This window comes from Coturnix japonica, chromosome 5, assembly GCF_001577835.2.
Source record: "Coturnix japonica isolate 7356 chromosome 5, Coturnix japonica 2.1, whole genome shotgun sequence".
NCBI lineage: Eukaryota > Metazoa > Chordata > Aves > Galliformes > Phasianidae > Coturnix > Coturnix japonica.
The window spans coordinates 8,668,393-8,694,918 of NC_029520.1; the positions used below are offsets into that span (position 1 = coordinate 8,668,393).

At 40.4% G+C, this 26,526-nt stretch overlaps 1 protein-coding gene across 7 annotated transcripts in view; it reads left to right on the plus strand.

The window, feature by feature from the left end:
• LRRC56 (leucine rich repeat containing 56) overlaps positions 1-26,526 on the plus strand; it is a 49,257-nt gene that overhangs the window by 7,572 nt on the left and 15,159 nt on the right. For 4 of the 7 annotated variants that reach the window (XM_015863725.2, XM_015863724.2, XM_032445025.1 and 1 more), the window contains 3 exons: positions 3,107-3,271; positions 12,397-12,484; positions 17,699-17,759. In XM_015863725.2, the coding sequence (XP_015719211.1) occupies positions 3,107-3,271; positions 12,397-12,484; positions 17,699-17,759 (314 nt within the window). Of the gene's footprint in view, positions 1-3,106; positions 3,272-12,396; positions 12,485-17,664; positions 17,760-26,526 lie in introns of those variants that run through there. The other 3 variants (XM_015863727.1, XM_015863728.2, XM_032445027.1) reach the window with 3 other exon arrangements.

The window sequence follows — 26,526 nt, forward strand, 5'->3', positions numbered from 1 at the left end:
GAGTTTTGGTTTTGTATGGGATATCATCCTTCTTTGTTTGAAGCTAGAAGAGCTTAAAATTGATAGAATTGTGCTAGGAGTAGGGAAAGAGAGGTAGAAACCCACTCTCCAGGACTTTTACTCTACAGCCTAAAACCACGTGGGCTATGAGGTAATCCTGGGGGCTCTGAGAGATGGTGAAAGACTGATTTGTTTTCAGTTTACGAATGGCTTGGTATTGCAAAAGGAATGGGTGGATTGTCTGATGGCTTCAGTGCAATGCACAAAGGTGTGAGAGGAACGACAACCTCCAACACTGTTGTTGGGGTCTTTCAAGTGATAAACTGAATGCGCTTAATATTCCTCCAACCTTGGGAATGTTGGTTGCTATGATAATTTAAGCATGTTGAAAGTGTTGTATAGATTTTAATGAAGCTTCACAGTGCGCCTGTAAATTGCAGTGTTCATCATTATCGCACTTGCTTTGGGAGAGAGGAAGTTGGTAGATTAGCTGTTGTTTGGGATCTCCTGTCTCACTGATTGTCTGTTTCTAGTTATCTGCATGGAAGAGGCTGCTAAATCAAGATCCCCAGTGCAAATCCTGAAGATGTTTATCCTCTGATTTCTTTCAGTCTTTTATTATCAGTGTTCACATGCAGGACAAACTCCATTCTGTTTCAGCAATTGAGTCTTTCCCTGACTCTCCCAGCTGCTTATTGGCGTTGCTTTGCTTTCCCATTGATTCCTTTGAAGGTTTTTGTTTGGTGTTAGAACTTGCAGGAATGTTCTGCATTACTATTCACCGTATATATACAAAGTATCCAATGCAGCCATCTTTTCTGAGGAGTCAGTCTTCAGGTTCGTGACTTTTCAGACCTCTTCATTGACTATGAAATCTTTCCATTCCCCTGTGAACTGTTCCCTGAGGCCAACACTACATGGGGTCACTGGTTTCTTAGCCAGTGTGTTTGACAGAGACATAGATTTCTCGTTTATTTATTAGTATTATAAATGAGTGGATGAGATGGCCTTACTGGAAAGTTTTTAACCATCTCAGGTTAGACAGCACTGAAAATAGTGCACAACCTGGCTCTGTATCTGCAGGAGGGCAGGTGGTGTGCCAGACTTCTTCTGGATCCCATACCGTGACAAAGGTTTGGAGGCTTGTGGATTTTTATTTAAGATTGGCACCTCACCATTAGGATTCCTACATTCTTTTTCATTAGCCCATGTTTTGAGGATGTTGTTTTGATCTGTATTCACAAGCAAATTCTTCTCTGGAGAAAGTTTTGCATTGCATGAATATGGAAGCATGATCAAAAGATCAGCTTTGTTTGCTGGCAGTAACTCAATTCCATCCCAGAAAATTTCTAATGAAAATACTTATTTTTCCTACTAATCCATTGTTACAATAATTACAAGCACTGGATCAATAGCAGGAAGCATAGATTTGGAAGTGTTACTTCAGGTCTTCAGCCACAAATTGATCTGCTTGTCAAACCGTAAATAAGTGCTGCATCAACACATATTTCAAAGATAAGAGCATTCTGAAGTGTAATAGCAATGGACTGAAGGAAGGAGAACAATAACTTGTTTTATGCAAGTGTATTAACTCCTTCCAGCCCTAATCTACACAGTCTTGCTGTTATGTGCACTTTGTACTCAAGTGCTATGTCAGTAATTTCTGAGTATTGATCCACCTGGCTCCAGTAACATACAGGATTATCTCTGGATAATAATGATACTTGCTTCAATTAGAAGGAATCAACAGTATTAGACATGATCCCAAACAAATCCTTTATATTTGTCCAAGTATTCCAGTGTTTGTTCAGCAGATGCTCTATTCCAAGTCAGTTTTTGAGCAAAAGTAATATTAGAAAATAAGTCAGCATTAGAAGACCTTTGTATCATGTAAGTTCCTTGGGCATCCTATGGTTGTTACAACTCCATGTAATGACTAAATCATAAAGATCTGCTCCAAGGAATGTACAGGAAAGGATCCTAGAAATTCTGGGATTATTTGGAGATGCAAGCTGGTGTTAGAAGGGTATAGACTAGATATTTTTTTCCTAAAAGCAAGACATCTGGTACTGGGAGATTAGCTTTTCTTCTTAATGGGAAGCTGCTGTTCTTCAGTCAGCTTTGGCTGCTCTGAGTCTTTCAGGTTTCCCTTGCCTGTGCAGAGATGAAGGCTGACTGCTTGCATGCAGTTGAGATGAGGAGTCCCTTTGTAAACCTCTCTCACTGGCATCTCTTCTTGAATAGAAATCACTAAATGAACAGTCAGCTTCTCCTGCTTTTCCTGACAGAAGTTACTCCTGTTTTTGTTTATTAGTAGAAAGGGGGAGGTAGGTCTGAGCTGCCAGTGAAGCCTTATCAGCCAGTTATGATTACCATGATTATTTAATTACTTTTCCAGCACTAAGAATGGGTATTGCCTCACTGTAGAGAACCAGAGGAAACTGCAGGTGCTTGCTAACTGAGTGAGAAGGCTTTTCTCTAGTGTAGCCTGTTGTTGAAACACTAACGTTCCCAGTCAAGCCTCATGAGGAGTGGCTGTGGGAACTGGGGTTGTTCTGTCTGGAGGAGGCTCAGGGGAAACTTAATTGCCCTCTACAACAACCTGGCAGGAGGTTGTGGCAAGGTTGGGGTTAGTCTCTTCTTCCAGACAGCAGTAATAGAATGAGAGGGGGTAGCCTCAAGTTGTTCTGGCAGATTCTCAGGCTGGATATTAGGAAGACTTCTTCTCAGAAAGAGTGGTGAAGTGTTGGAACAGGGGGGTAGTGGAGTCACTGTCCGCAGAGGTGTTCAAGAGCCAAGGAGATGTGGTACTTAAGGACATGGTTTAGTAGGCAGTCTTGGTGGTGGTTGGACAATTGGACTAGATGATCTTAGGTCTTTTCCAACCATTATGATTCTATTACTAGCTCTAGTGGGTGAAGGAAAGGAAGAATACATGTTATGTGATGCACTGCACTGAGTTTTTTCTGGTTAGGGAAAGCTCTGTCATTATAGGTAGTTGCTGCAACTAGCCTGCAACAGGAGTCAAAATACTTTTTGCTGAAGAGAAAATAATAAATACAGGAAGAAAAAAAAATCAGACTGTTTATTATCCTTTTGTCCATAGCATATGAAGAAGGACCTGAAGTGGAATCCTGGCACTGCTTCTCGTCCAGCTTCAGCTGCAGTCAGAGTGACTGACTTGAGTTGGCGAGGTAACCTAAATCCCAGTCTGCTGGTTAAAGATGATGGAGAGCTACTGCTGGATGAATACCTTTCCCCCAGGAAACTGGTGAGTCGGCATCCAACTTTTTAATGAAGTAGAAGAAGGAAACAGGCATATAAAGTGCTGTATTAGCTTAACCTTCCAGCAGCCCTTGTGATGAATGCAGATTGTTGCGTTGCATGTCTGACAGCTTCTGCATCAAATGGGATTCTGTCTTGAGGAAGCTTATCAAATGTTTGTCCCTTCACCTTGTTTCATATCAAAAATACGGCCAGTGTGAATGCTGCTGTCTTTATTGTCAGCTTTCCTGAAGCAGCGTGAATGTAATTATCATTTTAAAGAGATCTCATTAAAGCTTTCTGAAGTACCTTGAATCTTAGCATTAGAAAAAAGCTTTTTACATGAACCTTTCCTATGGATTGAAAGTAAAACTTAAAAAGCTTAACTTTTGTCCTGAATTAGTGAAATCCTCTGTCTTTCTAAGAAGCCAATTAAAATATTCTGCAAGTGTTAAAAATACTTTATTTATCAAAGTGTGAGTTTTCAAAGCACATTTGAAAGCCGTGTTCCTTTCTGACCAGAGGGAAGCGATTTTGACATGTAGCTTCTTGAATGAGAGTAACATGCTGAAATCTCTAGCGAAGGAGATTTGGTTGTATATTGTGCTATATTTGCTCAGTACTAATTAAGAGTAGTATCCCTTGGGAGCTAAGAGCTGAGAAAATAACCTTGCTTATTCATGCTGGAGGAAAAGAGAGCTAGGAGCAGAAGTTAGAAGGAGGAAGATGCAGCTTTCTGTGCTGCAGAACTGGGTAGACGTCTGTGAAAGACAGATGGGGCAAGGCTGTGCAAGTTGACGTGACTTCCTCAATCTATGCCAGGTGTTGTTATGACAACACTGGAGCTGAGATATCCAGTTGTTCTCAGAATGTCTCTTCCAGTGGTACCCAAGTCTTCTCCTAAGAAGGTTGCTTTCTGTAGAGTGTATATTTTAAACTTTGAAGAAATAAAATTTGATGTGGCCTTGTGATCTACCCCATTCACTTTCCTTTGGCTCATGTCAACCACTGACAACTTACTGGTCTTTTTCTTTAAAACCTGATGTGGGCTTTGATCAGAGCAATATGTCTGTGGCCTACAGTATCCTTTATAGGTCCAATGGGAAGCTCTTGGATTAGTCTGTTATCTTAGGATATAAAATGAAGCCCATTAGAGTAACCAGAACTGCTGCCCTTTGATTTCAATAAACTCTGAATGAAACCCTTAAAAAGTACTTTAGTTGGTTTGCTTGTTTTTTTCTTCCTCTTTCTGAAGGTTTTTGTTCACTATCAATTATAAGCAGAAAAGCATTTGCTAAGGCAGTGCTACGCACATCTAAGATACTACATTTCGTTGTTTGGTTGTATTTTATTTTTTATGCAGATCAGAAGTTAAATTCTACAGCAGTTCCAGATTTATTTATTTATTTATTTATTTATTTATTTTGTAATGGAAGAGGAGATTTATTATTCATGTAATAAATGAACTCTTGATCTTAATCAACTCTTGCCACTTTCAGCTTGTGTGCACTAATATTTGTAAGGAATTCACTCCTTTAAATGGATGCATGCTGTCCTACTAATTTTTCTGGATGCAGTTAACTCCTGGCTCTGGAAACTGACATTTGTGTTGGCATAGCTGAGATACTTCTTGTTGAGAGGAAAAACTATATGACACTGTCAAGGAAACATTAACAGTGTTTATGGCTTGTTTTAATAACATCCAATTGATCTATTCTTTGACCTTTACACTGATCAAACTGAAACTGCTGCTTCCTTGGATTTACTACTTCTGCGTTTTCTAATGTAAAAATAGATATACTGTCCAACCACTTCAACCTTAAGAACAATCACAGGCATATTTGTATAGCAACCACATGCCATTGATAACCAAGTGATCTGAAAGGTTCTTCCGCTTGAATCAACATACTTGCAATGTCGTCTTGGTTGTCTTTTAATAGTTGTGAATATTTTAGAAGTTATTGATTGTATTCTCTGGAGGGGCTCTAAGAAAGAACAAACAGGTTTTTAAAATACGTGCTTATTAAAGTTATAGTATAAAGGTAAGGACATAGGCCCTGTTTCTGCATTGTTATACAGGCAGATTTCTGACACCTGATGGAGATTCCTGAGGAGAATTTTTCCAAGATATATTTTTCTTTGTTCTAATATATGCTCAGTTTCACTCCTTGACCTTGCAGGTTTTTTTTCTGTTTGTTTGTTTGTTTGTTTTTTTACCTGTTGTATTATTTTGTTTTGTGTAAGGAAACCTTGAAGGTCTGGCTGTACAGAACCGTTATAGATTGGGTGCCTTGCATCACAGCCTGCAAGCTTGTCTAAGTTTGTTCTTTATCTGGAGGGATCATAATCTCCATTCACTAATGAAATCATTACTCTCTATTAGCAGTCTTCATTACTAAGGGCTCTCAGAAAGATAGTATGTTCATACTCCATCACATTTTCTCCAGCTGCCAGGCTGTTTTCCTTCAAAAGAGAGGAGAATTTGGCCTAAAAAAATTATTTTTTTTTCCCCTGTCTTTTTTTGCCTTACTGAATTCCATAGCAGGAGAGACAGACAACTACTCCAAAACTCTCCCTTGCTGTTCTCTTGCTCTTCACAGCAGACCATCACCTTGCTTAAATCTTATGCTTGCTCACTATGGGCTTTGTTTTTCTGTGACCTCATTCCAGCATAATGTTCCCTTTGAAATCCTTTGTGATTCCATGTTCTTCTTGAGTTAATAACATCTTCAGTAGTTTCTTTTTTGCTTGCTAGAATCTATCCTGCTGTAATGTCACACTTTGTCCTTTTTCATTTGAATACTCTTCATCTAAGCCACATGTCGAAAGCATTTGATGGTAGATCTGGTATCATTAGCTGTTCTTTTTATTCTTTCAATTAGTATCAATAGCAATTTTCTGTTGTATTGTTTAATCTTCATCTGTATCAATAGGTATTCCTTGATTTTTCCCTTTGTATAGGTCTCGTTTTATGTCTGCAGCTCCATTCTCCTCCTCTGCTTGTGTGGTGCTTAAGTGTGCTGCCATATGCTGTAGAGTGTTAGCATGAACAAATTCTTCCTCTTTCCCCCTTTATTCTGGAAACTAGTTTTTAATGGGGAATACACAGGTTTACCATTAAGTATGGTAGAACTGAAACTGGGAGTTTATCCTTTCTCGAATCCAACTTTTACTCATTAAAACCCCCCTACCTCCTGCTTGCATTTTAGAAGCAAAGCTTCTTTCTGACTTTGACAATGAGCAATCACATTCTCAGAACAAACTACAAATGATTTTCCGGACATCTTCACTTGCTTAGAGCTTACCACTTCAGTTCCTCGGCTTTTGTTATCATCATGGTTTGTATGTGGCCTTCAGAGAAGAAAGGCAACGTTCTTCATATTGCTCTGTTTATTGATCCTGCCCCAGTTAATCATGCTTTCTAAACTTGGGAACACGTGTTCGGAAGTGGTGTTTAGTTTTGTTGTAGGGTGTATTTCATGTGGAATGCACTCGTCCTCGTGGGGAGAAGAAAATCTTGGAGGGTCCTGGAACAACAGATTGGAATCTCATTGGAATGACTCAGTCACTTCCTTTTTTGCTTGGCAGAAAGTTTTCCTCACAGTTGTGAGTTGTATAAATCTGAGAAGAAACTGGAGATCAAGGGAGCAGGTGCAAAATCTTGATAACTTAAAATATGTGGAGTCAGGGGATGCACATAACTGATTTAATTTGGATCTTTTGATTTCTTCCTTAGAAAACTGGGCAGCATTTATAACAATTTAAAACAAAAAAGAAGTTCAAAGGGAATTCTGGAGGTCTTTTAGTTCATTCTTCTATTAAAAGCACAGCTAGTTTCAACATTAGTTCAAATTGCTTGAGATGGTAGATAGCAGTAAGTGTACTGTGTATAGAAAAGTAGTTACAAAGCCTCATTTACTTTCAGAGCTTTCCTTTTGCATGTTCTTATCCTAATATTAAAGCCTTTACTCCAGTGGAGGCTCATATATATCCTGCTATGTAAACATCTAATGTTTTATGTTCAAATTGTCACGTCAGGAATATATTTATATGCATATACTTATACACATATGCATGCCTTTTATAAACAGATTTTCATTTGCATATAGTAGCAGCTGCTTAACTAACTAAATAGTCTTGAATTGTAAGTGTGTAGTGGCACAGTGTTGAAATGCAGGCGCTTACTATGCATGTCATTGTTGGATTGAAAACAAGAATTCATACTGCAGTGTATTTTTGTGTGAGGGAATGTAAATCCTTAGATCTGAAGCAAAAGTTGGTTTATCTATGATATCATGCGTGTTAATTCAGGAGAGTTGGACCTGAGCTTGTGTTTCTTCCTATAGGAATGGTACAGGCTATGTCTGTACCTCCCATATAGTTCTAAGCCCTGCACTTCCTCTGAAGCTTATGATAGTAAGAGAGAGAGCTCTTAGCAGCCCTTAGCATCAGATCCTAGTTAGCAATTGAGAAAGGAAAAGTGTCAGTACTGTGAATCCCCAGTATAGGTCAGTGGGGAGCTGAACCAGTGCTGGCAAGACAAGGCTGAGATCTGTGCATGTAGAACTGTTTGTGACTTGGAGATTTAGCATGAGGGAAAAAAAAATCTTTGCTGAAGTATCTGTTACCATTTAAGCTTCAGCCATTTCTTCACTACTGTTTTCATACCAGCCAAGAAGATCTCAGTGCTTAAAACCTTCTTAATGTTCTAGTAATTTTCTTCTTAGAAGAAATAGGAGTTGTCACACTTGCGGCAGCATTATTTTCTTGTGCAATGAGAGATGATTCTTGGGTTGGGAATTTTGAAATAAAATCCCCGTGAAAAGCAATGAATGCATGAATAGACATGAAAATGATATTTGCATACAGGTGTAGTATTAGAAGAAAATAAGCTCACCACTCAGGAATTCCTGTGCTGGCCAAATTAACCAGCATCAGCAAAATGAGCACACAGCTGGAAATGCTTCTCAGGCAGCTGCGTGCAATGTGCTTTTCAGCAACATCTCTGCTTTACTTAGAGCATGTGAAATACTGAGTGAGGAGCAAAGAAACCAGTTGTGTACACCAGCTTTAATTGCACAGATGTTATTTCCAATTAAGGAATTTACAGAGAGTTGCAAGTGGGGCTCAAACTGTATTTCCCAGAATCCCCAGGTGACTTTCCCAGCATTCCCAGATAGAGAAGCTCTACAAACACAGAAGAATGTTTCACTTGCAGTTTTTTCGTAGAATACTTGTGGCTTTTCTTGTCAGTCAGAAGAGAAGCTTTCCAGATGGGTGCATGCTCTCCAGTCAGGTGTTGCCCAAACGTTTTGCAGGATGAGAGCTCTTTGTGAGCTACTATGGAGTTGCTTCTTAAGCTACTGGCTAAACTAGCTGCCAATAGCTTTTGCATGATCTTGTGGAAGAAATAGTTTTACTCTTGTTTCAAAGGAGGTACAAAACTGCCATATGAATTTGGTCTGTTTTTGTTTTCCTTATCACTCATGCTTCAAAGAATTGTGCAGTGCTTTACCAGAGGAATTTGTTCTCCCAAATAAGAAGGTTTAAGGTGATGTATAGCACTGCACAAGTTGTCAGATCACGTTCTCGAACACGGTATGCAGGAAGGATTTTGCTGTTTGATTCTTCAGAAAACTGCCTCCTCTATCTAACCAGTAACCACCTCAGTGGGTAGGTGGCAGGTGGAATCCTTTCTGGAAACCAGCAATCAGCCTGGAATTATAATTAGTTTTTCAGATAATCTTTCTGATGTCAATTCAGCTCTGCCTAGAAGAGATCCTTGGTACCTTTTTGTCTGCTTTACAGCTGTAAACAACAGAAGGAAACCCTAGATGGCACAGCACCTTCATAGCAGTAAGCATTCCTGGGGCGTGGGCAGGAGTCTGTCCTGTCTCTGGGTGCCAGCACAGCCTTTTGAGCTTTGGGCAGACAGCCATTACTTGATGCCACAGTGGGACTCCTGAATTAGGGCAGGAGTTTGTCCTAGGCCTGGAGCCTTGGAGAGAAGCACTGTGTAGCACCATAGCACAACTTGTCACCTACATGGTGCCAGGCATCCCTCAGTCCAATCTGATCATCCCTGGTGGTGCCTAGAGAGTAGGAGTGTCCCAGGTGTCTTCCCCAGGTACCTTCTTCTTCCCTGACCCTTTGCTTGCTAACCAGCTCCCAGCCACACCTGGTCTCCTTGCTCTTCCAGTGCCTTTGTGATGAGCTCATATCCTCATTTCATGTTTCTTTCACATAACATGATGGCTTTTGCATCCCACAGCCTGTCAGTTTCAAACTCTAAGAACTCCCTCAGCGTCAGCAGGCAAAAAGTGTGCTTTTCCTGGTGACTGTTGGAAGAGCAGAACAGGGAGCTAGGAACTGTGAACAGATGGAGTCTATTGCATTTGCTTAACGTGTACTTCAATCGGCAATCTATAGTTCAAAGAGCCAGTGGTGGCAGTTGACAGTCTTTTACAGTGCTGGGGCCACAACTCTGCCTGTTGTAGCTCAGAATGTTGGTGTGATAAGTGGCTCAGCCAAGGGGAAAAGAACGAATCTGGAAGAGGGAAAGGGAGAACAAAGTCTGTTTTCCCCCTGTGGGAAGAGAAAGAATAGGGAAATCTAGAAGGGGAAAATATAACCTTGTGTGACTTTCATTCTTTGATTCTGAAAGAGGAGGACAAGGAGCAGAAGTGCACCTCTTGTGCTCAGAGTAGTGAAAAGAGGCTGTCTGGGATATGGCAAGGGGAAGGATAGTTTGGAAGGAGCTGTGGGGAAAGGCAGAATTGTGCAGAAGTCATGGTGCTGGGGCCTTCTGCTGATATACTGACAAAGTGTGTGTCCCAAAGGTTTCCCAAAAGGGACTGTTTCCTACTCAGTCCTTTAATGAAGTAGGTTATTAGGGCTATTTTGGCCTGGACGAGGGAGGTATTTATCAGAAGGTGTTGCTATTCATGACAATGAGCTTGCATCCAAGCCCAGCAATTTGAGCATGTGGATGTGTGCCAGGATATCAGCTAGCTGTCATTTCTCACATGCTGTCATGGTACAAGACAAATAGTGCTGTCTGCTGAAAAGGATGACTGCAAAATATGGATTGCAGTAAAGGACCTTGTTTTTAATTGGCTGAGGAAGCTGTCTGTAGTATGTGTGCTTGGAGAAAGCTGTCTGTAGTAAGTGTGCTTGCTGCCTTTGCAAAAATTAAACAATTCTTCTGGGGTCTGCATCTGCCGCATCTGGGGATTGAAAGCATATTCCTGGATACCACTGAGGTCTTGGGAGTTTTTGCCTTAGAACTTTGTTTATCATGTCCTGCTGTGGAGGCAAGGAAGGCCAGAAGCTTAAAATCACAGTTAAAAATTGAGATTGACCATAATTTTAAACACTGTTTCTGAAAGGTGATTGGAAAACAGGTGAAGGCTTTGGATAATTCTGTTTCTGAGAAGTCTTACCTCAAAGCCTTACACAGCATGTAAGCCTTTTAAGGAGCGATGCTCAGCTATTTCATCAACCCTGGTCTTGAAATGATGTCCTTGTAAGCTGTCATCTCAGTTTCACTCAGAGCATTTTGGTCCTTTGTTTGTTAGAGAATGTAGAGCCATTAGAGTGAATGAAATTGATCACTTGTGAGCAATATGAATTCTGCTTGATGAGTGGGAATGTTGCCACTGCTGTTTTTCCTTACAAAAAATCAACTAGATGTTCTTGTGGTTATTTTTCCCTCCAAAAACTCATAAACAGAGGTGGTCCTACACAAATTCCCTTCTAATGAATCATTTTCCCTATATTAGTGTTGATCTCTAAAAGAAAACAAACAAAAGTGTGTTCTGACTTTCTAGTTGTAAGTAAACTTATTTCTTATATGGCAGACATCACTGAGTGACTTTGTTCCTTCATGTTCAATAGAGTGGCAAAAGGCAGGTGACAATACTTTCAGCCCATGCTCTTGATTGCATCATTGAAGACAAAATGATAATCAGAATCAGATGTTTTCTTTGAAGCCAACTTTTATAGCTTTAAGTCTTAACTCTTTGGCATAGAAAGGTGAAAATGTAGCAGTTGCATCACTATCTGTAGTTTCAGCTCTTTCAGGCAATTGCTGTGACCTAAAGCCTTGTCCTCATCTCTCTGGGAGTATTTCAGGCTGCTCCATGAACTACAAACCCATCAGGAAGAAGTGGTAGAATTCTGTTTCATTGAATTGTTGCATGAAGGATTCACTGAGTGCCCAGAGCTGATGGAAAGGAAGCAGTGGGGCATGTAACCTGGATGAGGGAATTGAGGGAGGGAGGAGCAGTGTAAGTGAAGAGATGGCTGTCCTGTTACTGAGTGGACTCTCAGGCTTTTCTTTTGGAAAGAGACACAGCAGGATTTTGGTTCAAGGCTCCCTTTATCATTCATTGTGTTTAAGTTAGAAAAAGGGTGGTCTTGACTTACCCCATATTAAATACAGAGAAAAACCTGAATGTGTCAGTGCCAATTTCCAGATATTTAAGGAAAAAAACCTCAGCTGTGTTTACACACACACCCTTGCTTAATACAGACCCTATCACAGAAATTTTGCAATAACAGTGGAAGGTTTTGGAGACTTCCTTTGGCACTGACTAGTTCTTTCATAGGACATTTGTCATTCTTGTAATTAGTGTTGTGTTCCTTCAGAATTGCAACCATTTTATGACTTTTTTGAGCTAACATTGTTTCCTTTTGATAGGTTTTTGATAGATTAAAAAGCTAAGCATTGTATTTTGTTGAGTTTTACTACCTAGCACCTTTTTTGATTACTGGTGACACTAAGGGTGCCATTTCTTGTCTTCTGAGGATTAGTAAAATATGACACAAATCTTACAGTGTGGACATGTAGTTTAAATGAAGATAATTGGCATGTAATCTTCTGTTGATTTGCAAGTTGAATGTAATGCCCTGCCTTGACTGTGTGAGCATTGTAGAAGTTATATGGAGCTGAAGTAATTCGGAGCTGCTAGAAAGAAACATCTCTGAATACTATGTTTATTTTAATGTTATCATGTGTCTAGCTGTTTTGACCTGGACTATGCGCTGACATAGCACCGCTTGAAAGCCTTTCTACAATGTATCACCTGGCTTGTTGTGTGAGAATACACATTTCTCTGCTTATTTTTACAGAAAGCTTTGACAGGGATGGATGATCTGCAGCAAGTAAAGGCCCTAGAGATGCGAGTAGATACAAGAGAGAGCAGCTTGGGGAACTTTGGTAAGAAAACAATGCTTCCTCAAATTTTCCTCTATTGTATTTTATCAGGACTCAGAAACTCAACCAATGTAAAGTACTGTTGTACTAGAGCGCTCTGGAAACATGTTCTTCCTGGTACCTCTCATATCCAGATCACTGTTTTCTTCTGTGAGACTCTAAGACTGAATGCTACAGCAATGGATGGGTGACACCATTTAGGGCTGCAAAGATGCTCAAAGGGCTGGAGCACCTCTCCTATGAAGAGAGGTTGATGGAGTTAGGCTTGTTTAGCCCGGAGAAGGGAAGGCTCTGAGGAGACCTCATTGTAGTCTTCCAGTACTTGAAGGGAGCCTACAAGCAGGAGGGTGGCTGACTTTTTATGCTCTGGCAAAATGATAAGACAAAGGGAAATAGTGGTGAGGCACTGGAACAGATTGCCCAGAGAAGCTGTGTATGCCTCATCTCTGGAGGAACTGAAAGCCAGGCTGGGTGATGCCTTGGGAAGCCTGATCTGGTAGGTAGCAGCCCTGCCTGTGGCAGAGGGATGGAATTTGATGATCATTAAGGCCCCTCCAACCTAAACCAATCTATTATTTCTCTATAATGCCAATTAATTTGAAGAAATTTCTCATGACATGCTTCAAGAACTTAAATGAGTATTTACTGATTAAGTTGCCCTCTAGAGTATTTGTTGCTATTCTAGTGAGACAGAGTAGCCAAAGTTCGGTTTGTCTCCACTGAAAGATTCCCCTGTGGCTGGGAAATCAATGGTGGTATGAGGCTGCCAGTGCTGCCATTCTTCTGGATTTTCTTCCTGTGCTACCTCATCAAGCCATGCTGGAGATTGTGCTTGAGGAAGCTCCTCTAGATACATAATTTGATGAGCCCCAGGAGGCTCTGAATGCTTGTAATTCATCTCTGTGTCATCATCTCTGCTCAAGAGAAGTGAGGAATGACTGGAGGAATCTCTTCAATAGCAGAATCAATACTCTGTTGAGTGGAACGTTCATTTCTTCCTGTACTGGAAGGCATTTCTGTAAGCAACCTGTGTAGTCCTGTCACAGCCAAGTCCATCTTTTCCTGTTCCGAAGCTGAATAACTATTGCAGGGTAATATTTTCTGTGCCAAAGGGAGCTGGACCCCCAGATTCAGGCTGGATGTATGGAAAATATCTCCAAAGGAGTGGTTGTGCACTGGCACAGGCTGCCCAGGGAGGTGGTGGAGTCACCATCCCTGTAGGTGCTCAGTAAACATGCAGATGTGGTACTAAGGAATCTTATTTAGTGGGCAACATTGGTGGAAGGTGAACAGATGGACTAGATGGTCTTAGATCTTTTCCACCCTGAATGATTCTATGATGTGTATTGATTATTCAATTTGTTTTGCAGGTAGGTTTACTTTTGATAGGCACTTGGTAATTTAAGCCAAATTGCATCTGTTTCTTTCAGAGTTCATAACCTATTCAGTCTTGTTTCTTCCGGTTGATAAGAAAATCTTATTATACCATTTCTACTAGTGCTCCAAAGTGGTGCTCCCGTTCACGTGTCATTATGCATTAGCTATGACAAGCCAGCAAAATGCTGTACCTTATCTGTAACTTCTGTGTTGTGGTATTATTTTAAATATGTATTTCCCTCCATTTCCTCTTTCAAACTTTACCGCACAGTCCGTTATTCCTCACATGCTCATACAGAAACCCACCTTGCAAACCATTTCCATCTTATTCTTAGGGACAGGGCAGAGGTTCAAACACTAAAAGACCAATGTTAAAATGTTTTCCTGTGATCAGTATTAGAATAATGAAAAGCTTCATTCCAGAACTTGAGTTTGAGTCTCTTTGTGGGATGTGGGATAGCTGCTGAAATCTGTAGCTGTTTGTTCTCAGTGCACCTTGCTGAGTGACAGGCAAAGCATTGAACCACTGGCAAGTCTTATATCCAGCTCTGTGGAATTTGGATTTACTTTTGTTCTCTATTACTGCATCTAGGCTTCAGTTTATATTTGAGCAGATGGACTGTTTCCTTTTTATTAGCTTATCCCTTCAGTTTTGATTGCTGACAGATCTGGGACCATTTTGATGACCAGCCCGTAGAAATCCCTGCTGAAAGTAATGGTTGGATATAGTCATTTAAGACACTACATAGTTCTCTTATTTCTAAGTGATTTTAATAGCTACAAATCAAGTTACCCACAATGCTGTTCACTGGTACTTATTCAATTGTTGCCTTCTGGCAGCCAGTCTAAGTTGATTATGTGTCTGGAGACTGTTGCTTCTCTTTGGTGAGGCAGCTGTTTGCTGCACGGGGACTGTGCAGCACTGCACCACTGCTCAGCAGAGAGCGTTTTATCAAGGAAAAGCTCTGTCAAAGGTTCAGCAATAGACATGTGTTATTTTTCATACCGGGTTGTCTTACCTGTTTCCTTCTGCTCTGTTTGTTATTATTTCTTTGTAAGAAGCAAAGGCAAGAAACATTTACTCTGCTACATGTGCCCTCCTAATGAGGCTGCCTTTAATCCATAGAATCATAGAATGGTTTGAGTTGGAAGGACCTCTGAAGGCCACCTGATCCAACTCCCCTGTGGTGAACAGGGATACCTACACTAGATCAGACACTCACAGCCCCTCCAGCCTGACCCCAAGTGTCTCCAGTGACATCCACCACCTCTCTGAGCAGCCTGGTAATTTAGCTGGTATGAATAAGCTCTGCTGAGAAGACAGAACAGCAAGGGCTGCAGCAGGGCTTGGCCAACCTCACCAGCGATCAGAAATACTTCAGCCAGGGGATTTACATTAAACCCTATGGTTTGTGGTGTGACATTTTGTGAGACATGACCTCAGGTAGCTAGGTGACAGCCAGCTTGGGTTTGTCTGCGGATACTGCATTGCTATATAAACAACAAGTGTAATTAATACAGATACTGTGGCTTTTAGAATATATTAAAGCTAGCACCTGCCTGCTTTCTTTTTAGTGCTAGTAAGTTATATAAATGTCACCTGCTATATCAAGGCAGCTCACAATGCGATCTGTGTCGCTACTCTGCTGATGAAGTTGAGCACTTAAGGCAATGTAGCTGAATGTACATGTATCCTTTTTATCCAGAAACTGAGCTAGTAATCTAAAAATGCAGTCTGTTACTCTAAAGAAAGCAGCTCCAAGGTAGGTGTTTGCAGGGGAATGCTCATTTTATAGCATAGTCAGGCTTTTCCCTACAAATGCACGTTGTGGTGGAGGGCTAAACTAGCGTTTATATAGAAGTATTTTCATTCTGGGTCCTATTCTGATTTAAAGTTTATTAAAACAAACAAAAAAGTATCAAGCACCTACCTTACATTTTGATTTATTTCTACTCTTTGTTTAGCTTTTTTGTTCCACTTGAGTAGTGCAGCAGAAGAATTTAATACTCGTGCTTTGTTGCAAGGAAATGCACTGAGACTCATGGGTCAGCGGCCATGGTGGGGATGGGTTGGTGGTTGGACTAGATGATCCTATTGGTCTTTTCCAAGCTATGATTCTATAAAATGGCTACTTAATGAAAGGGAATCAAAGACAGAGGTGATAACATTGCACACTGCTCTCAGTCCTCAATCAGATCAGCACTGTGATCATAAGCTTTTTAGAGAAATACTTAATTGAAGTCCTCCAGGCAAATTTTCACACTACAGCACATAGCACTCTCTTCTTTTCTACTTACTACAGAGCCCAGGGGTTGATGGTGCCAAAATACAACAAAATGTTTGAGATGGGATATCGTGTTACAGTAATGAAATAACCAGATGTGAAAACTTTGTCTTCAGCCTGTAACGCTGGCTGCCACACCCCATGGCCTCCTTGAATCCTTTAATAGTATCTTTTTCCAGAACCAACCCCAAATGTGTTCAGTAGAAAGTTTTCTTTTCAGCAAGACTCATTTCTCTTCAAGTCATCTTGACTTCTCAGACTTTTAAAGCCTGTTTGCTTCTTAATGCCTCAGGTTTCTTATCAGCAACCAAATAGCATTTATTTTTTAATCATCTGCATTCTGGTTTCTTTCCTCGGGGTCTTTCTTAGCACACAGATTATGTCTACAGAAATCTTTGCTCAGTAGCATTTATGACCGCTGTGAATAATTAGCAGAGATAGCGGTATCTCCTCTATGGGGTCTCTGAAGTATTTTGGTGGTTTGGTTTTTTTTTTGCCATACTTTATAAGATTTGACATGAAAGTGTGTGCCTTGCAGGATGAGGGTGGTGTGTGTATAATTTGTGCTATAATTTTTACGCGTTATGGAAAATTATTAAAAATAAGACAAAAAAAAGCACAATGTGTGCTTTTAGTATTTTCTAAAGAGCTTTGCAAACAAACAACGTTAAAGATTTGCAGTATAGCATGAAATTCAATATGTGGATTATAATCACTTCCAAACAGCATTAGATGAAGATAATGCTTCTTCTGAAACATGTTTTATTAAAATGTTTTTGCCGTAAACACTGTTTGGGGAAATGGAATGAGCAGCATGATTTTCTTTGTTTGCTTGTGAGATCCTGCTTCCCTCCCCCCCTCACACACCCATCCTTTTTTGTTGTTTTTTAATGCAAATTCCTTTTGTGATCCTTTGCAAAGAGCTGGATAGTGAGAATGTGATGCTAAACTGTCCTTTGCCAGCGCCATTACTGCTGAGAGAATAGGTTTTAATGTCTTAGCACTGATCCAGTCTGCCTAAAATTCATACTACCTCTTCATGTTGATACCTTGTACTTGAGGATTCTCGCTGTGGGTAAACCCTGCTGATGGGAATGGGCAAGTTTGCTGTTGTCAGTGGCAAATGTATCCTGTGCCTGAAGCTTATATCCATGGACTGCTATGATCTAAAGTGCTCTTGATCTTCAGCTCTTTGAGTTATCACTCAGTTGATAGTCAATATGGATTCTCAATCAGAACAAAGAAAACAGTCACCACAAAGCCAGATTTTGTTGTCCCTTTAGAAAGGTGCTTTATCAGAGTTGTCAGAGAAGGTTTTCAAGAAGTAGAATTAGTTAGTCATGCAGACACTACGTATATGTTGCAAAAATGCAAAGGGTATAATATTTTCTAAGTGAAATAACTTCATTAATTTGCTTAGAAGGGGTCCGGCACAGATCTGACAGGAACAGATGAGAAATGTAGGTAAAATAAGATGCTTCAATTTGTAATTGTCAGAAGTTTCTTTTATCCTATTACCAGGTGTGCAAGATGATTCTTTATTCTGATCCCGTAGGTGCCTATCTTCCTAATCTGAGAGAGCTGAAGTTGAACAATAGCTTGCTCGTATCCGTGAGGTAAGAAATGAATGATAACTAAAGCAAACATGAAGAATAATGGCCCTCCATTTTATTTAAGTGATAAAACCTTCATTTATGCTGCTTTTCTTCCTATCATTTCCACATGCCATGATAATGGAATTGGGTCACAAATACGTACTCCACAACCTTCTAAGTTTAAGGACAGGACCTAAACTGGAATAAATCAGTGTAGTTGCAGTGATGCCAATGGATTACCCTGCAGTCTGCCACAAGGAAAGTTCCTGCTATGCTGACATCCATGGGAATGTGCAGAAATGTTGGAGTTAGAACTTTACTTGTGTACATCTAGATGCTTGGATTTCAGAGTGCTTCAGCCCTTAGGCTTTTATTGTGCACAGCAGTCTTTATTATACAGGTCAGACCAGTTCTTCAGAAGATGAAAATCTCCTTGACTTGATTGAAGTCAGTAAGCTGCACTTACTGAGGGCTGCTCTGAAGCTTCATCTCCCTGGTTTCAAACTTAAAGAGGGGAGATTTGGACTGGATCTAAGGAAGAAATGTTGTACAGCAAGGGTGATGATGCACTGGCATAGGTTGCCCAGTGAGATGGTGGGTGCCCCATCACTGGAGACACTCAGGGTCATGCTGGAGGCACACTGAGCACCTGATGTAGCTGTAGGTGTCCCTGTTCGTTGCAGGGGAGTTGGACCGCATGGCTTTTAAGGGTCCCTTCCAACTCAAATGTTTTTATGATATTTTTTAGTGGATAGCAGCAATACTTCGTTCTCCCATGCATTGTTGCTAAAGTAGCTAACTTCCAGTTTTATGACTGGTGATCTGAATGCCATCTCTTTATTAAGGCCCTTGACTGAACATATACTGGTTGCTAGAAGGATAAAAAAATGTAAAAGATAATTGAGCAGATTCGATCCGACAGCTGTTATGAGAATGGATTACCTGGACTGTCATTTGTTCTGTGTCAGAACACAAGCTGCTTCTCAATCATATGTGACCTTGTAAAGAGGGACTTTGAGTTAGGATGAAAAAAATATTTAGATAATAGTGTTTAAAAGTGCTACTTCATCATTCAGTTGTTACACTTAGATCATATTTTCCTTTGTTCTGATGGTAAGTTGAAATATTTGCTCTGTAAAGTTGTTTTTTTCTTAATTCATTTTACAAACCACAACACGGGAAAGTGGTGAATCTACATTGCTGTAAATGTTTTAATGACAGCCAAGACTTATCATGGAGTTTTCTGAACTTCTGAATGACACTGACTGTTTTATTTGACCGAGGGCTTTAGCAAGGTTCTGCACTTCATTCTGTATTGTCACAAATGTTTTGCAGTGTGTTTTCTGTGACATCCTTCTTGCCCTTCATGCAGATGATACTTGGTCTCTGGTTGAGTTTTGTTTTTATTGACTATAATGCAAATATGCTTTGGCTGTTGTGACAATCCTGCTGTGGCAGTTCCCAGGCATACAGACCCTATGAGAGACTACACGCTCTCAACTTTAAGTAAACATGCTTTTTATGTGCCAATTAAATGCAGTAGTAGGGGTATATGTAAAGGAGGAGCAAGAATCAGCTCTCTGGGGGGAGCACTCAGTGAGGGACAGGAACAGTTTTCATTTTTGTATTCCAGTCTTTTACAGACTATCGTTGGTTAACATAGATCACACCAGGGCACAGCCCACAGTGCAGGCACTGTCAGACTTGAACTTTGTCTTTGGACACCTGTATTAAGTCAACATACTGCCCCTTAAAGCAACATTGCCTTCAGAGCACTAATAATGTTTTCTACAGCCAGTGTAATATAGCTATATTGCCATTCTAACAGGCTGTTTCTAGTTATTCTTAAATGGTTATACTGGTGTTCTTTTGTTCTGAATTAAATTTTTTGATGCTTGATTTCTGTCCAGAAGGTGAGCACTTGTTTGTATTCAACCAAACCCATCTAAATGGTGTTCTTGAAAATAGTAAAAGAATGCTCTTCCTACTTGATAAAAGTAACTCCCATAAACTTTCTCAGGGATAAGGTTGGAATTGTTGTGGCTGTAGTTTGAAAGTGGGCAGCAAGTAAGATGAAATGTCATTTAAGGACAAGCTGTGCAATGTTGGTTGGTTTATTGAAACAAAGGTAAGGACAAAAAGAATGAGGGTGTTTCATATATGCCTGTTTCTGGGTATTAGTTTTATCCTTCTACTGGTCTCTTGCTAAAGGGGAACAGCTTGGAATGCCCACTGTACTGTGAAAATAAATTACATCTGATTTTTGTTCATTTTCTAAACCACACTGATCTTATGAGGTCCTCATTTAGTGACCTTTGCCCATCTACCAGCAGCCAAGAAATTCCAGATTTATGAAGTGATATTAGAGAACAAAACATGGAGCCTGTTCTGAAGTGTCTTAAAACCTGACTTTCTTTTGTGATGACACACACTCTTTCTCTTGGTAATATCTCCAGGAAAAGAACTGTATTTCAAGACTAGTGAATTATTGCTTCTGCTTTGGCATGTTGCCTATATATTTCTTATCAGATTGCTTTTATTCTGAATTCAGGGATGAATGAAGAGATCTGTTTAAACGTGTTAGATAAAAATCTTTATGAAAGGGCTTTTGTATCAGATATGGAATCTCAGGAATTGGTTCCCATAAGTTTATAGCAGAAGCTGTTTCATCAGCTGAAGTGCATTTCCTCCAATTCAGCTCTAGCTGAGCTAGCAAAAGACTGATCTGCTCCCAGGGCTACTTAAGGAACTGCTTATAATACGGAGAAGTTCTTATGTGTTAAGAGAGATGAAAACCAGAGTCTGCAGTGTGAGGAACCAATATAAGTATGAGGAATGTAGTAAAAGGAGAGCAGATTTCCTTCATCTAGAGTTTAGATTTCTTTGCAGCAGTCTGCACTGCATCTAATTATTTTATTGCTCTTGCCCTACTGCAGTAAGAGTCCTCCAGAATGAGAGGATGGCAATCCAGTAAAGTCATCACGGGAGAGCGGAAAGGAGGGACAGTGGTCCTGAAGGTGAAGAGCACATGGAAATTTGATGTTAATCCATGCTTTTATTTTGAACCTTAGAATAGATAATTAATATTACTTCTATTTTTATAAACACCGTCTCCTAGGACCATGACTGGCTGCATCAGAGTCTGTGTGTTTGCCTTCTGAAAGGCTTCAGGTCCTCTTGACAGCTCAAAGATGACTGAAAATGTGGGGGGAAAAAGCAGTTTGAGCAATGATTTAATTACTTTGAGAAAGCAGAGCCAAACTAGTTCTTTCTTAATCAGGGGCAAGGGCTTTAAATAAGTGTTTAAAAATACCTTTGCAACCTGAAAGAAGGTATTTAGGAATTTGTAATTACTGATATTATTCCCTGGTACTCATCCAGTGAATAGGTAAGGCAAATGCTCACCTTCTAAAGTCATCAGAAGTTTGATTTCAGTGGAGCTGCTTACAAGCTGCAAACTGAACATTGGTCCGAGTGCTTTCTTGGATCAGGACCAGGTGGCACCATTCTGTGTAGGGCTGAGCCTTAACACAAATGACCCCCAAACTGGAAGTGCTGCTGATGGAGTGCCTGGGATCCTACTGTCTGCTGGGCAGTGTCCTTCCAAACAGAAGGGGTAGAGGAGCACAATTCCTTTTAATCTGTTTTTATTAATTTATTTTTCCTTTCCTCACTATTCATTGGTTTTCTTTTTCATCTTTCAGCCATTTCTATTTTTATTTTATTTTTTGCAGTTAGAGAATTTCCATGTCTGATATGTAAATACAACATGTTTTGTGCCACAGATTTTTTTACAACAGATAAAATTCCAGGCTACTTTCTAAACTCACATCAGGTACTTGTATTAAAGATTGCAGGTGTTTATCAACAGGTGATCTCTTTGTATTACAGTAATGCTTACAGTCCTTAATGAGAGATCGGGGTCCCATTGCATTACACTGTACTGACACACACAGAACTGCTGCTCTCACTTGGTCTGTCTCAACCTCTTTGTGTCCATATTTCAGAGCTCTGAGCAACACTGCTTGCTTTTACACTTGTTTTTTTTTCTGCATGGGGAAAGCATTTATTTTTCAATGTAAGTTGGTTTCTTTAGAAAGCACTTCTATTACTTCTTGTGTGTGGGTAGCCTGAAAGCCTTTTAGCAAATCAGGTTGCTGTGAAGTCTATCTTAAGATATTCTTTGAGGACTTTGGGTGCTTTCCAGGAGCTAGGAAAGAAAGCATCTGAGTTGAAACTTAATCTCTGTATTAATGCCTGCACATCCCTGGGAATATCATAAACCTTGGCAAAATTGCTGTGACCTCAAGTTTTATTTAGCAGTGATGGTTTTAAGGACATTCATGTTATTGATTATGAAAAAAGAGAGTAATGATTTGGGGGTAGAAATGCAGCTATTTTTAGTTGACTGGATTATTTTCAGTAAAGCACCATTAGCCAGACTGCTTTTAGACTTAGGAGAACCTGATTCTCATCTCCAGCACCCTACGTTCTATGTTCTCTTCCCCAGTTGAAGCTCCCTTGCAGCCCAGTGGTGCACAGAGGGCTCTTTCCCTACATACTTCTCTCATGTATTCTTCTTTCTGGTGGGATAATAAGCATAACACAATACTTTTTGCAGTGTGAATGTGGCTAGTGAAACAGCAAATTAAGTAAAGAATAGATAACACTTGCAACAAGTCCATTAGCAACCACCTGCAAGTTAAGGTAAGTCTGTCATTTAATGAATTGTCATGCCTCTTCCCTGCCCACCGTCTGAATAGACGCATTGCTTCTCAGATATTTGAAAACAGTATGGGGGGTGCTCTATCAGAACTGCACATTCCAAGAGAATGAGAGACTAGAGAGGAGACAGTAGATGTTGTTCAGATTTTCCCTCTTCTTGAGAAAGTGTGAGGATAGAGGCTTCCTGCCTCCCTCCTCTGCCTTCTCTGGGTACAGTCTGCACCCAAGGGAAGAATACAGCCCTTACTCTTTCAAGGTCACTCAGCAGATACAAATGCATGTATCCACATTTTTAAAAGCCACAACTGTGGCTCTCACCTTTTGTATACTGCTTTCCTTTCCTTCATCAACAAAATACATATAGTTTTCAAAGGGCACCTCTGAAATTCCATATTAGCCTCTGTTTCAGTCTTACAAATACTGATGTGCCAGGTGCTTTTAGTGGCTGAGAAGCTTTGTGGGGGATCTTGTGCTTACCTGACTCCAATCTCTGGGATTATAAGAGCATCCTCACTCTTTGAACCACTTTATACACCCAGCTGCTGTGTTTTAGATGTCAGAGCTGGAGATTGCTTATGTAAATATATGCTTTCATCAGTAGTAAGACAGAATGGTTATAATCATCATCTGAGAAAACTCAGAGAGCTGGGTTGGGAAGCAGTAGTCATTAGGCCACTGCTGGTGAAGATATCCACCTTCCTTCATTTCCTCAACAGCTGTGGTCCAAGCAGCCACCAGGAGGGGCTGGCCTTGGAAAAACAGGCAGGAAAGTAATGGTAGCATGATGTGCTGTGTTTGCAGGTTGCTTTGATTCTGCCCTCTGAGTGTTGCTCGTCTGCCTCTGGGTTTATTGTGTATTTGTTTTGTTTGGAAAATCATTATGTTCAGTGGGAAATTATGTTTCTTGGAGTTTATGTTTTGGAAATATGGTAAAGTCTTGGAAATTATGTTATCTTGGAGTGCAAGGTAAGTGCTGATCCAGAAAAGGGAAAGTATGGGGGAAGGGAATAAACTCCTTGATTATATTAATTGGTTGGTGACTGCCAGCAGTATGTATATGCAATGAAGGAATAAATAGGGTTTCATTGCACAACCAGTTTTAATAATCTGATTCCTATAAAATGTTCTCCATATGGGATTTGATTTAGTTGTTCTCATTTTCTGTGGGCACATTACTGTACGCTGAGGACATGTTGCTATTTTCCCACTTGCACACTTCTTTTTCTGTAGATTTATTTCTCATTTGCTCTTTGGTGAAGTTTTATCCCTCTGCCCTGAGGTTGTTACAAACCGCATCAGGTCTCTCTGGGATGGATCAATACCTGCAAAATGAAATACCAAAATGCCTTGATGTTTTAGGAAGTGAGATTTGGGATTCAGTCAGCGAGAATCACTCGCACCCATTCTTCACTCTTTGCCTTAAGCTGCCCTATGTGTTCTTCATACAGAGAACCCAGAGATAAAAGCTTAATAATGAAACCTACCACCACTTTCAGTGACAGGAATCTTGTGAAGGGTTGTGTGTTTTGTTTTAAGGTTTTTAACGCTGGACAATCTTGTCAGTTTTTGGAGGTTTTGTGAAATATTCCCTCTGCTTAATCTGCAGCATTAGGAGTTTCAAGTGCTGATTTGGAAAGATGAGATCTGCACTCAGTCAAAGTTGCAATATATCTGTCATGTTCTGCCAAAGCTCAGACCTGAAACATCCTGCAAAGCAGGTACACAAACATGTGGGAGACTTAGATGATATTCATGCAGGAAATTCTAAGCGCTGTGGGATTTGCTCTTACGTTGTAAATAACTCATTCTTTAATCAGGCTTTCATTATCCTTTACTTATTATATGTAAACTATCAATGGTGAGAGTGAAGGACTGCCAGATCTATAGGAAATGGCAGTAGCTCTAGGGCTCAACTGAGGGACAGTTGGTACATGGGTGTGACAGTTTTATTGTCTGAACTTTGCTCTGTTTGAAAACTCCCTCTCACGGAGTGTGTAAGATGCAGCACTGTGCTGGGTTCTGCAGCATCACCATGGCACAGCTTCATGGTGAGTACAAAGGGTCAAGGGCAGGAGTTGGCCCACAGCATCACACTGGCAATCCCTGCTACTTTCATGCTGTGGGAGCTGAGTGGGCCACTGTTACTACTATGCTACCTCATAAAATGCTACTAGGTGGCCAAATTGCTAAGTAATTCTGAAGATCAAAAGGAAATTAAGAAAAAAGAAAATCATTATCCTTCCCATGTATGTTTATAGTTGTGTGTTTAGAGAATCACTTGATTCATGGCTGCAAGTACATCAACTTTGATCAAGCCCATAGTTCTCCTCTAGCTTTTGTGACAGCAGTCAAAAATGAGAGCATTTGAAACTAAAGCCACAGATCACTTTGCAATGCTATTAACAGAATTAGATGTCTGGGTTAGTTTGTGCAGAACAACAAGTAGTTACAACGCTCATCAGTTCTCCATTTCATTTACCTTTGTCCTCTTGGTCTCTACTGGCACTTTAGCTTAAAATGGGATACAGTCTGACATGGAGAGGGAAGGGCTTTCAGGTAGCTATGGTGAGTTCAATGAGCCATCGAGAAGAGGCAATAATGTATCAAGCATCCCATGCAGCATGGTGACAATGGCCTGCTGATGTCATTCAGCAGCTGGGTTGCCCTCTGTCATCTCCTGTCTCCAGCCTGCTGCAAGGTGCAAGACAGAGAGCATCCAAGACAAGAGTTGTAGCATCTTGCTACTTGAATTTTGGAGAGCAGGTAGAAAACCAAGCAAGATTGTAGTACTGCGAAGCCTCTCTCTGCAGCCAGCTCTTTGCATTCATATGCAAAGTTGGGCTTGATAGCAAAAAGACACTGCAAGGGACATGAGGGCATTGCCTTAGCATTGCTTGCAGGGTTGGGGTGTGTGATGGATTTGATCAAGGGCAACACGTGCATACAATCAGTTTTACAATTCTGAATGCTTTACAGCGATTTGAGAGTACAATGAAACTATTTGTAAGCTTCCTATTGGAACATGTGTTACTGATTTAAATAACATTGAGGTCTTAAAAGTTTTTGCTTCTGATGTCAGAATTATCAGTACAACAGAATCATTGTGTACTGACATATGGACTGGATCGTTTTCATCGCTGTATGGCTTGATAAGTTCAGCTTGATCTCCGTAGATCAGTGGTTTTCTTTCTTTGCCTTGTAAGACATTAGCTCAGTCACTCTTAAACTCAGATTCCCTCCAATCACCAGCGTGTTCACTTTGAGTGACCTTTAAAAATAAATACCAGCGTCAAGCCCAATTTCAGATATATTGCTACTGCAAATTTATTTCACAGATGTGAGTGTGCTTTCAAGAACTGTCTGCAAGTTCAGTGGGTTTAATGTTTTATTTATAGGTGGATGATTCTAAAGCAATTTCCAAAAGAAATGATGATCTTGAAGCTGATGGATGTGCAGGGCTGGGCTCTGTTAGGACTGTGCTGTTGTGTTTACTGGGTAGCTTGAGCTCAGTGGAGCTACCCGAGATTTATTGTAGTGAAACCAAGAACAGGATTTGGCTGTGTAGGTCTGGTCTCCATCCAGCAGAATTTTGGCTCAAACGAGTCAATCCCTGAAGAACAAGGAGGCTGGATTAATGGAAGGACATGTTATTATTTCTCAGACTATTATTAGGTGTTGTGAGCCAAACCGTTCCTTGCCCCTGTGCTCTCCCCCCAGCTTTGGGGAGTGATGACAAGATGGGAACATCGCATTTCATGGGAAAAACCTTGAGTGGTTGTGCACAAGTGGGAGGGTTTTGCCAGGACCCTCACAGAACACAAAGCTATTCGATGAGTTCCATTCCCTGCAGCAGTGTCTGGAGCTTTCAAAACCTTCTGTTTATTCATTTTCATGAGGGGGAAAAAGGTTATGTATAAATATATGTGTCAGAATGGAACTAAGGAAGCCTGTGTTGGTTTTGTAGCACTTTTAGGTGCTAAAAATGTGATTGAGTGTTCAGCATATGTTCTGTAGGCAAATGTGCCATTGTGTTTGTGAGGTAATTAGTCTAGAGGATGTTTGT